The sequence below is a fragment of the Bufo bufo genome, chromosome 3 (genome assembly GCF_905171765.1).
Source record: "Bufo bufo chromosome 3, aBufBuf1.1, whole genome shotgun sequence".
Classification (NCBI taxonomy): Eukaryota; Metazoa; Chordata; class Amphibia; order Anura; family Bufonidae; genus Bufo; species Bufo bufo.
In genome coordinates, this window is record NC_053391.1 from 666,876,700 (window position 1) to 666,891,742 (window position 15,043).

General features: G+C 48.5%; 1 protein-coding gene across 2 annotated transcripts in view; it reads left to right on the forward strand.

Annotated features, from left to right (window-relative positions):
- The first annotated feature begins 3,340 nt into the window (after nucleotides 1–3,340).
- Nucleotides 3,341–15,043, forward strand: part of SLC36A4 (solute carrier family 36 member 4) — a 260,721-nt gene continuing 249,018 nt past the window's right edge. Inside the window, exon 1 of one of the 2 annotated variants that reach the window (XM_040426349.1) lies at nucleotides 3,341–3,451. In XM_040426349.1, coding sequence (XP_040282283.1) covers nucleotides 3,409–3,451 — 43 coding nt within the window. In that variant the 5' untranslated portion in view covers nucleotides 3,341–3,408. The remainder of the gene's footprint in view (nucleotides 3,452–15,043) is intronic. The other variant, XM_040426350.1, reaches the window with a different exon arrangement.

Here is a 15,043-nt window from a genome sequence, read left to right on the forward strand (position 1 = left end):
GTAATCAATGACAGGGGGGTGATCAGGGAGTCTATATGGGGTGATAACCACAGTCATTGATCACGCCCCTGTAAGGCTTCATTCAGACGTCCGGATGCGTTTTGCGGATCCGATCCATCTATCAGTGCATCCGTAAAAATCATGCGGACATCTGAATGGAGCTTTACAGGGGGGTAATCAATGACAGGGGGGTGATCAGGGAGTCTATATGGGGTGATAACCACAGTCATTGATCATGCCCCTGTAAGGCTTCATTCAGACGTCCGGATGCGTTTTGCGGATCCGATCCATCTATCAGTGGATCCGTAAAAATCATGCGGACATCTGAATGGAGCTTTACAGGGGGGTAATCAATGACAGGGGGGTGATCAGGGAGTCTATATGGGGTGATCACCACAGTCATTGATCATGCCCCTGTAAGGCTTCATTCAGACGTCCGGATGCGTTTTGCGGATCCGATCCATCTATCAGTGCATCCGTAAAAATCATGCGGACATCTGAATGGAGCTTTACAGGGGGTTGATCAATGACAGGGGGGTAATCAATGACAGGGGGGTGATCAGGGAGTCTATATGGGGTGATCAGGGGCTAATAAGGGGTTAATAAGTGACCGGGGGGGGGGGGGGTGTAGTGTAGTGTAGTGGTGTTTGGTGCTACATATTACTGAGCTACCTGTGTCCTCTGGTGGTCGATCCAAACAAAGGGGACCACCAGAGGACCAGGTAGCAGGTATATTAGACGCTGTTATCAAAACAGCGTCTAATATACCTGTTAGGGGTTAAAAAAATCACATCTCCAGCCTGCCAGCGAACGATCGCCGCTGGCAGGCTGGAGATCAACTCTCTTACCTTCCGTTCCTGTGAGCGCGTGCGCCTGTGTGCGCGCGTTCACAGGAAATCTCGCGTGTCGCGAGATGACGCATATATGCGTGACTGTGCGCAGGGCTGCCACCTCCGGAACGCGATCCTGCGTTAGGCGGTCCGGAGGTGGTTAACTACCCCACAAGTTAGTGGAATATGAGACTTTGTAAGAAAGAAAGAAAAAAAAAATAATAATAATAAATCATTTTCCACTAACTTGTGACAAAAAATAAAAAGTTCTATGAACTCACTATGCCCATCAGCGAATACCTTAGGGTGTCTACTTTCCGAAATGGGGTCATTTGTGGGGTGTTTGTACTGTCTGGCCATTGTAGAACCTCAGGAAACATGACAGGTGCTCAGAAAGTCAGAGCTGCTTCAAAAAGCGGAAATTCACATTTTTGTACCATAGTTTGTAAACGCTATAACTTTTACCCAAACCAATAAATATACACTTATTGCATTTTTTTTTTTATCAAAGACATGTAGAACAATACATTTAGAGAAAAATCTATATAGAAATGTAGTTTTATTTGAAAAATTTTACAACCGAAAGTGAAAAATGTAATTTTTTTGCAAAAATTTAGGTCAATTTCGATTAATATCAGAAAAAGTAAAAATGTCAGCAGCAATGAAATACCACCAAATGAAAGCTCTATTAGTGAGAAGAAAAGGAGGTAAAATTCATTTGGGTGGTAAGTTGCATGACCGAGCAATAAACGGTGAAAGTAGTGTAGGTCAGAAGTGTAAAAAGTGGCCTGGTCATTAAGGGTGTTTAAGCACTGGGGGCTGAAGTGGTTAAAGAATAAAAGATGCAATCTAATGACTGCTTGCTATAGTCACTGGGAGTGAAAACTACATTTAAAGGGATTCTGTCATCAGATTTTACCCCTATAACCTAAAGAGATCCTCATGTCCGGACTAATAAGAAGAATCCTAAGCTGGCCTTATTAAACCTCACTGTGGCTCTATTTGTCCAAAAAACTGGTTTTTATAACCTGCCAATAACTTACTTAAGGTGCCCGAGGGGAGGTCAGTTAATACAGGGTGCCCGGCCGCACCCCTCGCCGTCCGGTGCCCAGCGCCTCCTTCATCGCTGCCTTCCCTGTCTTCAGCGCCGCCTTCTACAGCTCGGCGCCGCCTCTGCAATCCTCCCGTCCCTTTGCCAAATCCCGGACTGCGCACTAAGCTCAGCCAATCTGCAGGTCATATTAGGGTTAAGCGAAGTGCGCATCAATGAAGCCGCTGCCAGGAGTCCGCACGGGCGCATCAGGCCGAGCCTAGTGCGCAGGCGCGGGATCTGGCTAAGGGACGGGAGGATTGCAGAGGCGGCGCTGAGCTGTAGAAGGCGGCGCTGAAGACAGGGAAGGCGGCTATGAAGACAGGGAAGGCGGCGCTGGGCACCGGACGGCGAGGGGTGCGGCCGGGCACCCTGTATTAACGGACCTCCCCTTGGGCACCTTAAGTAAGTGATAGGCCAGCTTAGGATTCTTCTTGTTAGTCCGGACATGAGGATATCTTTAGGTTATAGGGGTAAAATCTGATGACAGAATCCCTTTAAAAAAAAAAAATCTAGAAATTCAAATTACCCCAGATACCTAGGTTTAAAAAATAAATACATAAATCAAAAAAACTAAACATCATAGGCATTGCCACGTCCGAAAAACCCCTGTACTATTAAAATATAAAAATATTTATTGAATAAAAAGTGATCAAAAAGTTGAGCCCTCACACAGCTCCATAAACATAACTACAAAAATGTTATTTTGTTCCAAAGTATTAAAACAATAGAAAACGGACACACATTTGGCATCGTGGTGATCGTACTGACCCAGAGAATGAAAGTAACTGTAAAAACAAAACCCATAAAGCTGTGGAGGAATTGCATTTTTTTTTTCTAATTCCACCCTATTTTGAATTTTTCCATCTTCCCACTACATTGTATGCGACAGTATATGGCGGCATTAGAAAGTACAAATTGTCCTGCAAACAACAAGCCCCCATATGGCTAAGTGATCAGAAAAATAAAAAAGTTATGGCTCCGGGAAAGCAGGGAGTTAAAAATGAAAACACCAAAACTGAAAATTGTTGGAGGGCCGAAAGGGTTAAGGTCTTTTTTGCCCCACAGAAAGTAACAATTTGTCTGTTTTCATGGACATATCCTGTAAGGCTTCTTCCTCTCAGTAGTTTCCCCTTTTGTGACGCTTCCTAATGATCTCTGAGGTAAAACTTTCAGGCACTGGGTGACAGGAAACCGCCAGGGAATCAATAAATAGTGCCAGAATGAGTCACGTGATTCGGTGACGTCACCGCTGAAGTCCGCCTTCCTGACGGACACACAACCACGTGGGAGCCTAATGATGCCACAGGTGGGCGGAGCTACGTTCCCGCTACTTTACTATGACAGGTAAGTGGGGATAGGGGGCGTGGTTGTTGTGAGCACCCACGTGGTGATGGGCGTGGTAAGGAGTGGGCGGCTGCGCAGTGTTGTCTAGTAGGATTGGCGATTGGATTCGGGGGATGTGGCGGAGTTTCCAGAGGCGGAAAGATGAAGACAGAAACCGGCGACTTCCAGCGAGGGGAGGACATAGGTAGGGAGACCGGAGAGCCGCCCGGTCACTGCTCGCTGGCATCCCGGTACAAGCTCTGGTGTACTGCAGTACTCGTCTTATGCCGGCCACTTACCTCTGCTTTCTAATGTACCCGTCCATGATCTGTCACTCCAGCCTGCTGTCACAGCTGTCTATACCAGTGCTGCAGTATGACAGCTCCACAGCCCCCCGGTCTGGCGGCCCCCTGCAGCCCCCCGGTCTGGCGGCCCCCTGCAGCCCCCCGGTCTGGCGGCCCCCTGCAGCCCCCCGGTCTGGCGGCCCCCTGCAGCCCCCCGGTCTGGCGGCCCCCTGCAGCCCCTCCGTCTGGCAGCCCCCCGGTCTGGCGGCCCCCTGCAGCCCCCCGGTCTGGCGGCCCCCTGCAGCCCCCCGGTCTGGCGGCCCCCTGCAGCCCCCCGGTCTGGCGGCCCCCTGCAGCCCCCCCGTCTGGCGGCCCCCTGCAGCCCCCCGGTCTGGCGGCCCCCTGCAGCCCCTCCGTCTGGCGGCCCCCCGTCTGGCGGCCCCCTGCAGCCCCTCCGTCTGGCAGCCCCCCGGTCTGGCGGCCCCCTGCAGCCCCCCGTCTGGCGGCCCCCTGCAGCCCCTCCGTCTGGCGGCCCCCCGGTCTGGCGGCCCCCTGCAGCCCCTCCGTCTGGCAGCCCCCCCGGTCTGGCGGCCCCCTGCAGCCCCTCCGTCTGGCAGCCCCACGGTCTGGCGGCCCCCTGAACCCCCCCGCTCTGGCGGCCCCCTGCAGCCCCTTCCATTGTACATACGCTGGATCACACTGATCACTATTCTACAGGCGCCATCTTTATTGAGTCCCCTGGTGATCTAAGTTCGCGAGAGGTCCACGTGTGGCATTTGTAATACAGGGACTAAACAGCGACGCGTTTCTGCCGCCTTTATTACCTTGACTCTCGGAGCCGTAGTTCTGCATGTCCGATACTCCTGCAGTTTGTTGGTCCTGAGGACTCCAGATTATTAGACTGTTAGGTCTCATGCACGCAACTGTATTTTTGGTCCGGGTCCGATCTGCATTTTATAGTATAGCCGCAAAGTTATTCAATAAAATGTACCTGTATAGCGCCACCTGCTGTTTGTTCTTTTCCTTGTTTCTCCTCCTACCTCACTGAGGTGGTCACACGTGCTCAGTTTAAATTTTTAAAGGCTATGTACACCTTCCCAGGCAATTATTTTTTTTATGATTGCATGTTGCTCATTTTTGGCAAAAAAATATTTTTTCAATTGGCCTTTACAAAAAGTGTTCCACAAGAGTAAATGGCAAATGGAGATGAAATTTCAGAATTTCTATTTTTTGTTACTTTGCCTCACAAAAAGTGTAATATAGAGAAACCAAAAATCATATGTACCCTAAAATAGTACCAACAAAACTGCCACCTTATCCCGTAGTTTCCAAAATGGGGCCACTTTTTTGGAGTTTCTGCTCTAGGGGTGCATCAGGGGGCTTCAAATGGGACATGCTGTCTAAAAACCAATCCAGCAAAATCTGCCTTCCAAAAACCAAACGGCGCACCTTTCCTTTTGCCGTGTGCCCGTACAGCAGTTTACAACCACATATGGGGTGTTTCTATAAACTACAGAATCAGGGCAATAAATATTGAGTTTTGTTTGGCTGTTAACCCTTGCTTTGTTAATGGACTAAAATTGAAAATTTGCAAGAAATTGAAATTCTGAAATTTCATCTCCATTTGCCAATAACTCTTGTGGAACACCTAAAGGGTTAACAAAGTTTGTAAAATCAGTTTTGAATACCTTGAGGGGTGTAGTTTCCAAAATGGGGTCATTTTTGGGTGGTTTCAATTATGTAAGCCTCACAAAGTGACTTCAGACCTGAACTGGTCCTTTAAAAAGTGGGTTTTGGAAATTTTCTGAAAAATTTCAAGATTTGCTTCTAAACTTCTAAGCCTTGTAACGTCCCCAAAAAATAAAATGTCATTCCCAAAATGATCCAAACATGAAGTAGACATATGGGGAATGTAAAGTAATAACTATTTTTGGAGGTATTACTATGTATTATAGTAGTAGAGAAATTGAAACTTGGAAATTTGCTAATTTTTCTAAATTTTTAGTAAATTTGGTATTTTTTTATAAATAAAAAAGATTTTTTTTTACTCCATTTTACCAGTGTCCTGAAGTACAATATGTGACGAAAAAACAATCTCAGAACGGCCTGGATAAGTAAAAGCGTTTTAAAGTTATTCACACATAAAGTGACACTGGTCAGATTTGCAAAAAATGGCCAAGTCCTTAAGGTGAAATAGGGCTGAGTCCTTAAGGGGTTAACATGGTTTTTAATGTTTTATTAAACCTTTCAACCAGACCGTCTGTTTGCGGATGGTAAACGGATGCCCGCAACTGTTTGATATGCAGCTCCCTCATGACCTTAGACATAAAAGGGGTCCCCTGGTCAGTCAGAACCTCTTTAGGTAGTCCTACTCAGGAGAACATTTCCATTAGCTCCTTAGCTATCAGTTTAGCCGACGTATGTCGCAGTGGCACCGCCTTCGGGTACCGAGTGGCATAACCTAGGACGACCAGGATGTGTTGGTGTTCTCTACCGGACTTCGGTACTGGGCCTACGAAGTCCATCGCGATTCGCCCCTGGTTGTTGTGGTTCACCATCTACTATTAATGCATTTCCCCAAGCTCGGGATAGGGTTGGGTCTCTGTGTTGTGCAGTACCAAAATTATCCCCAGAGACATTAAGGTCGGCCAGCTCAGGCCCCGGCGGCAAGTCCTCTACATCTCCCACCATTACATTTTGTGGGGTTGCCCCCCCTTTTCCATCGAAGTGGCAGTCACCCCTACCGCTGGCCATTCGGCCTCAGGTTTCCAGGGTTCTGGCCTCCCCCTGGAGCCAGGCCACTCTGCTGGGGTTGCCCCTGTCTCATTGGTATCAGTCACTTTCGTAGCAGGCCTCAGTGCCGGGAAGTCTCTCCCTATTATAAGTTCATAGTGTAAATTTGTGGGAACTGCCACTTCGTGAGTCCACCAGCCGGCCCCTGTGGTTAAAGACACCAGGGCGGTGGGATAGTCTTTTAAGTCTCCATGGAAGCACATGACCCAGACTTTCCGGCCAGTATACTCCGTGGACCGTACCAGGGGAGCCCTTACTAGGGACACAATACTCTCGGAGTCCAGCAGAGCCTCTGCTGGAGTGTCTCCCACTTCCACCCGGCACAAGTGGTTTAGAGTTTCTGGTGTACCTGCTGCACAAAGCTTCCTGGCATATAACGACTGACGGTAGCCATAATTAGTATTAGTATGATGTGGACAGTCAGCTCTTACATGGCCAGGCTCCTGACACCGCCAGCAGACTATCGGAGCTAGGTTCATAGGGGGTACGTCCCGGGCGGGTTCGGTTGTTACAAGCCGCCGGGTCTGGGATGGAGATTTATGGGGTTTGACTGCCCCCTCCCAAAAGAACCCCCCGTAAGATTCTTAGTAGCTCCGTAGCACTCTACCAGGTCCATTGCCAGGAGACACCTGGCCGATCTATTGCTGGAGAGGAGGTGGCAAAGCCCTCCAGAACATATCAGCCAATAGTCTATCCAGCATAGCCATGGGACTCAGCACATCAGGCTGTAGCCATTTTTGCAAGAGGTGGAATAAATCATAATACTGGGTCCTCGCAGGCTCAGCCGGCTTAAACCCCCACTGATGTACCCGCTGGGCCCGGACCAACACATTCACCCCCAGTCTTGCCAAAATCTCACCCTTTAATTTTTGGTAGTCGGCCGCTTGATCGTCCGGCAAGTCGAAATACACCCGCTGGGAATCGGATGCCAGGAATGGAGCGACTACCTCAGCCCACTGGTCACTTGGTAGCTTTTCCCTGATGGCCACTTTCTCGTACACCGCCAGGTAGGTTTCGATGTCGTCTGCGGGGGTCATCTTAGGAATCGCGGCACGGACTGCTTTCTGGGCATCGTGGACACATTTGGGGTTGCTATTGCTGTCTGCAAAGCCATCACATGTTGTAGCAGCAACTGGTTAGTCTCCTGCTGCTGCTTATTAGCCTCAAGTTGGTGCAGGTTTGTCGCTGCTGCAGATTAGCCTCCAGGAGGGCCTTCACAAAAGCCTCCATTTTGTTGTGGGGCACTGGTTGTAGAACAGCTGGTTTAATGTACGACATGCAACCGTGCCTGGAAAGATGCAAACCAAAAATATCGGCAATCACGCCAGCCTCACTGCTCTTGCCCGCATCCTCCACCAATTGTGAGGATTCGCTCTGGTAGACAGGGTGTGCGGATGCAGTACAGAGGCAGAATACAAGTTCTTAAATCAAAATTCTGTGTTTATTCACACATAAAGCAAAAACAAAACGTCACTTTGCAGTCTTGGTGTTAGTTCACACACAATGGAAAGTTCACATAGCAAAAAATCACCTTGTTGGCAGTTCTGCCTCCAGCAGTCCATAGCAGGCTTTTAAGGGGCCCGTTTCCCTTACAGACAGGTCTCGGCCCTCCAGCTTGGCACAAGCCTCAGATCCCAGCACACACACCCCCTGAGCTCCACTGTCAGACTGAGGTAATCCCCCTCATCTGGCAGTGCTGGCTGGTTTTTAGGCCTGGCCAAACCCGGCCTAGAACATGGGGAGTAGCCACCCACCCAGCACTTTGACTATTCCCAGTAAGAGCTGTCCCGGATCAGCTTTACAGCCGTACTAAGTATTAAGGTGTCAAACAGCAACTGCTGCTGACACAAAAACCGTCTCTCACGCCACCAAGGCCAGGAACCTCCGTGACACGTACCTATCATCCACGATGATTCCTTGTGCCTTCTTACACTACTAAGACATCATAAACACTTATTTAAGCCACATTCACATCAGTAAGATAAGGACTGAGCTATAATGAGTGTTTATAAGGTCAGAGAGCAGAGATAAGGAGCCTGTCAGCTCCTGGTCTGACAGAAAAGAGAGAAAATCCAAAGGGTGCTACTAGGACATCTCGTTTCTGTAAAGAAAATAAGGAAGCCATATTTTTAATAAAGACCAATTTAAAAAATTATTTTTAGCTCAAAATGAGTACAATGCAATAATAATAATAATATAAAAAAAGTGCCCTTAAAAGGTGTACATAACCTATAAAGGGGTTGTCTCTTCATAGACAATGGGGTCATATCGCTAGGATATGCCCCCATTGTCTTATAGGTGTGGGTCCCACCGCTGGGACCCACACCTATATAGAGAACGGAGCCCAAAAAGTGAAGGAGGGCTCCCTGCGCATGCACAGCTGCCGTCCATTCATTTTCTATGGGTCCGGCGAAAATATTTCAGTTGAGCCAATAGAAGTGAATGGGAGCGGTGGCCAGTCATGCGCGGTACGCTCCCATTCATTTCTATGGGGAGCTGGCTTGGTGGTGGCAGGACCATAGTCTTCCAGCCACCACCTTGCAGGGCTCTGTTACCGATATAGGTGCAGGTCCCAGCGGTGGGACAAGACAATGGGGGCATATCCTAACGATATGCCCCCATTGTCTATGATGAGACAACCCCTTTTACTGTCAATGGCCATATCTAGCTTTAACAGTTACAGGAAGAGAGCTGCAGCAGAAAGGACACATCCTCTGAACTGCCAGCCTGTGAGTGCTTAAATACTACTTCATGAGTGACAACCCGCCGAAAGCATCGTGTCTGTCACTGTACTATGCCGTCAGTGTAAGGGGACCTGACAAGCTAACCTTACAGTGGATCCGTCATTAGATTATGCCGCCTTATGTAAGAGGAGCGTAGTACAAGCCAAAAATGGCACAAAATTGATAAGCAGGGCGCTCGCTTCCCCCCCCTCTCTCAGCAGTGTTCCCGCATACACAGCAGCCTGTCGGTCACTATGGGGGGCGCTCTTCTCAGGAATACACTTGAAGACTATAATCTCTGTGTCACAGGAGATTGGCCATGACCCCCCCCCCCCCTTCCAGGCTTTAAGACAGTTGCAGCAGGAGCCTCCCTTCTTTGCACTAATCCAAAGGCTCCACCCCCTTTCTTTAAGCCCTGCCTCCACAGATGTTTCCCAGCTCTAAGTGGAATCGATCAGCAGATTATCTCCTCTGTTCTCTGCTGGATTTCTACAAGACTGTACCTGGATCATGCAGAAAATCCTGCAGACTGACAACCAGCGGGAGGGAACCGTTATCTCCTGCTTATTTATATCATTCATTTCTAGAGCACCTGTCAGCAGGATCAACCCCATTAAACCAAGCATGCTGCTCAAATGCCTCCTCACAGCATTCCAAGCACAGCGCCATACATTGTATAGTGGCTGTCCATGGTATTGCAGCCCAGGCCCATTTACTTGAATGGGACTGAGCTTTACATAGGCCATGTGAATGATGTGCGTGACATCACTGAGCTGGGAAGGTGGGCGTCGGACCCCCACTGATATCGATGACCTATCCCTTTAAGCAGGAGGCGGACTATCCCTTTAAACTAGATACAAACCGATGCTTCACAATTTCTTTGCGCACAACTTTTATTACATTTTTTTTGTGCCAATTTAATTTGTACTTATTGGAGTTTAGTTTTGCAGGCGGCGAGTATTTTTCTTTTGAACTCTTCAGTCAAGAGAATTTCTGAACCTGAAAAAAAAAATCCCACAGTCTTATCTCCAAAGGAAGAAATTAAAGTTTGCACGAAAGCTCCTTAATGAAATTTCTTCCTTTTTTCCCCAATTATTTTTACTTCTAATTCAGCATTTCGATGTTTTAATGAGAAAGTAAAAACGCTGATTTCTGCTTCATGTAATGAGAATGTGGCGTCCGGGGCCGCCGGTAACCGCGCAGATGTTTTACAGCGTCTGAAGGGGATGAATGGATCTCACTATGGAAATGGCGGAAAGAACAAAAGCGTTGTGCTAATGTGCAACGGATGGAGCAACCATGTTCAATAGGTGGGGAAGAGATTAAAAAAAGTGTCGTAAAAAATGGTGCGAATTTCAAAATAATAACGGGGATAGAATGGTAAAAATATAACAAAAAAGGGAAACAATAGAACAATTAGAACTAATGTTTCTTTAATATTAATAGGAATAAAAATAGAATAAAAATGAAGGCAATATAAAAATGAATCATAATATAAATTAGGTATAAATAAAAAATGAAAAATAATTATACTTGGGGGACGGTATGTTGGATAAAAATAGTAAAAATATGGGGGGAAAAGATAACAAAAAACATGCAAATATACATAGGGAATAAATAATAAGAAAATAGAACAAATAGTTCTTTAAATGGGTTATCCAAGCTATAAAACATGACCCTTAGGCCTCCTGCACACGACCGTTGTGCCGTTTTCCGTTTTTTTTTTTCCGTGACTTTCAATGGGTCCGTGGAAAAATCGGAAAATGCACCGTTTTGCAGCCGCATTCGTGATCCGTGTTTCCTGTCCGTCCAAAAAATATGACCTGTCCTATTTTTTTGACGGACAACGGTTCACGGACCCATTCAAGTCAATGGGTCCGTGAAAGAACACGGATGCACACAAGATTGGCATCCGTGTCTGTGATCCGTGGCCGTAGGTTACTTTCATACAGACGGATCCGAAGATCCGTCTGCATAAAAGCTTTTTCAGAGCTGAGTTTTCACTTCGTGAAAACTCATATCCGACAGTATATTCTAACACAGAGGCGTTCCCATAGTGATGGGGATGCTTCTAGTTAGAATATACTACGAACTGTGTACATCACTGAAAAATTTTTTACTGCTGTATTTGGTCAAACATATAATTGACTTAGGGATAAGTTACAGAAATTGCACTTCAATTAAAATAATCTAGAGGGCTGTATTTTTGCAGCACAAAATAGCGCCTGCACTATATATATACAGTATATTACATACAATACAGGCGCCATATTGACCACACATAGCAGTCTAATTTTTAAGTTCAGAATGTTACTTATTTGACATTAATGGCAGGAAGCTAAACCCAGGGGGTCCAGAGAGGGGTTCACCCAGCTTTCACTCTCCCTGCCTCTTTCTTCGCAACTGTCCCTGCCTTTGTCCCTTTCTCAGCAAAATATCTGCCCCCACCTCCATCAGCCTGAAATCAGCCTCCTATCAGACCCCCCAGGCCTACATCAGCCTCAGATTAGACCCCAATCAGACCCTTCCTAGCTTCAGATCAGACTCCCATCAGACCCCCAGCCTCAGACCAGACCCGGATCAGACGCCCAGCCTCAGATCAGCCCCCATCAGACCCCCCAGGGTCAGATCAGCCCCTATAAGACCCCCCAGCCTCAGATCAGACCTTCATAATACCCTCCCTAGCCTCAGATCAGCCCCCATCAGACCCTCCCCAGCCTCAGATCAGCCCCCCTAGTCTCAGATCAGACCCCTATCAAACCCCAGCCTCAGATCAGACACCCCCAGCCTCAGATCAGACCCTCCCAAGCCTCAGATCAGACCCCCATCAGACCCTCCCCACCCTCCTTTAGCCTCAGATCAGCCCCAATCAGACATCAGATCAGATACTGTATTTAAGATAAACAAATAAACTTACCTCTCCAGCTCCGGACGGCGCTGCCTCTTGGCAGATTCACTTACCCTCCCTGTTCTTCTTCCTGCCACACTATATTGTCACCTCACACCGCACAGCGTCAGGTCATAGTGCACGTCTACGTGCACTGCGTCCTGACGCTGGATGTGTCAGGACACAGTGTGGGGCTGAAAGAAGACCAGGGAAGGTGAGGACAGCCAGTGCAGTGCTGTTCTCACCTTCCTGTGCCTCCCGTATGCTAATGACCGCTTCCATAATGGAAGGGGTCATAAGCATTTTCACATTATGTTCTGGCAGGGGGCTGGGGGCCACATGAAATGATACCGTGGGCCGCATACGGCCCTCGGGCCGGAGGTTCCCCACTCCTGCTCTATTGTATTATTTTCATTGGTGGCCAGTGTGCGGCCCTTCCCCCCGGCCCCCCCTCCCTCCCTCTATTGTATTATTTTCATTGGTGGCACAGTGTGCGGCCTCCCCTCTCCCCCCCCCCTCTGATCATTGGTAGCAGCGGAGAGTTCCATAGAGCAATATTAGAAGCATCATACTTACCTGCTGCGCTGTCTGTGACCGGCCGGGAGCTCCTCCTACTGGTAAGTGACAGATCATTAAGTAATGCGCCGCACAGACCTGTCACTTACCAGTAGGAGGAGCTCCCGGCCGGTCACAGACAGCGCAGCAGGTAAGTATGATGCTTCTAATATTGCTCTATGGAACTCTCCGCTGCCACCAATGATCGGGGGGCGGGGAGAGGGGAGGCCGCACACTGTGCCACCAATGAAAATAATACAATAGAGGTAGGGAGGGGGGGCCGGGGGGAAGGGCCGCACACTGGCCACCAATGAAAATAATACAAGGGAGGGGGGGCCGGGGGGAAGGGCCGCACACTGGCCACCAATGAAAATAATACAATGGAGGGGGGGCCGGGGGGAAGGGCCGCACACTGGCCCCCAATGAAAATAATACAATAGAGGGAGGGAAGGGCCGCACACTGGCCACCAATGAAATTAATACAATAGAGGGAGGGGGGGCCGAGGGGGGTCTGCCCCCTGCTGCCTGGCAGCCCCTGATCTCTTACAGGGGACTATGATACGCACGATTAACCCCCCTCAGGTGCGGCACCTGAGGGGTTAATTGTGCGGATCACAGCCCCCTGTAAGAGATCGGGTGCTGCCAGGCAGCAGGGGGCAGTCATGTACACAGTTCTTAGTATATTCTAACTTGAAGCGTCCCCATCACTATGGGAACACCTCTGTGTTAGACTATACTGTCGGATCTGAGTTTCACGATGTAACTCAAATCCGATGGTATATTCTAACATAGAGGCGTTCCCATGGTGATGGGTACGCTTCAAGTTAAAATATACCATCGGATTGGAGAAAACTCCGATCCTATGGTATATTAACTCCTGACTTTACATTGAAAGTCAATGGGGGACGGATCCGTTTGAAATTGCACCATATTGTGTCAACGTCAAACGGATCCGTCCCTATTGACTTGCATTGTAATTCAGGACGGATCCGTTTGGCTCCGCACGGCCAGGCGGACACCAAAACGACTTTTTTTTCATGTCCGTGGATCCTCCAAAAATCAAGGAAGACCCACGGACGAAAAAACGGTCACGGACCAACGGAACCCCGTTTTGCGGGACGTTAAAAAACACTGTCTTGTGCAGGAGGCCTTATACTTACCTCGCTCCCCGTCATCCGCATCGCTCCTGATCCCGCACGGCCGCCACTGCCTCCCCCTCCCTGGCCCGGGGCTCGTCTCCCCCTCCCTGGCCCGGGGCTCGTCTCCCCCTCCCTGGCCCGGGGCTCGTCTCCCCCTCCCTGGCCCGGGGCTCGTCTCCCCCTCCCTGGCCCGGGGCTCGTCTCCCCCTCCCTGGCCCGGGGCTCGTCTCCCCCTCCCTGGCCCGGGGCTCGTCTCCCCCTCCCTGGCCCGGGGCTCGTCTCCCCCTCCCTGGCCCGGGGCTCGTCTCCCCCTCCCTGGCCCGGGGCTCGTCTCCCCCTCCCTGGCCCGGGGCTCGTCTCCCCCTCCCTGGCCCGGGGCTCGTCTCCCCCTCCCTGGCCCGGGGCTCGTCTCCGCTCATTGTACCTGTAGTTTGGCAGCATGACCCAGATGACACGATCCATTTAAGTTGTATATATGCTCCCCTTTAAAAAAATGTTTTTTCATATGAAGGTCTTTGACTTAATGAGTATGTGATTATGATATGTGTCTATGTACACGCCTAAGTGTTTACATCCATGTTCATGAGCCCATGTGTACTTTCCTACCTGGCTTTGCTGTCCTCGCCTTCCTGTATTAATTACATTGTATTTTCTTCGGCGGTAGAATTATCTCTTTGACGTCCTTTCATTTGGGGATTTTTATGAGCGCTAATGAGCAATTATCTGTAACATTCTCCTGGTGTCTTTACTGGGAGATCAGCTTGGGTGTCCACAAAATGTAAACCACATTATGCATTCTGCTCTGTAAATATACAGAAGCTGAGAATATTTTTAAAGACACACAACCCTTTTAAGGAAGTAAGCAGTCAGATTGTCACTAGGTACATTAAAAATCCTGAAATGTAGCAATTTTAATACTGACCACTGAGCCTCGTCATAGGCTGACACTTCCTGATGTGGATTATAAGGACAGGTAAGATAAGATAAGATAAGATGCCTTTATTGTCACTGTACAATACAGTGTAATACAATGTACAATACAATATATAAATAACACAGGAGCCACTATTAACCGTAGTTGATGGGCACAGCTCATCTGCTTCCCCTCCCTGTACAATGCACAGCTCATCTGCTTCCCCTCCCTGTACAATGCACAGCTCAGCTCCTCCCCTCCCTGTACAATGGCCTTTGCACGGGTCATATATTTTTTATTGTATTCACCCCGTAAAAACACTGTATAATGTGTATTGTAATTTCTGCCCCCATATACTTTACAACAGTCTCTTGAGGAAAACTAACTGTCCCACTGTATTATGTGACTTTAAAGAGGACCTTTTATGGGTCCAGACTTTCATAAAATAAGTGGCACTTTAGGTAGGGCATCAAACAGGGATCTAATAGAGCTTACTATTATTC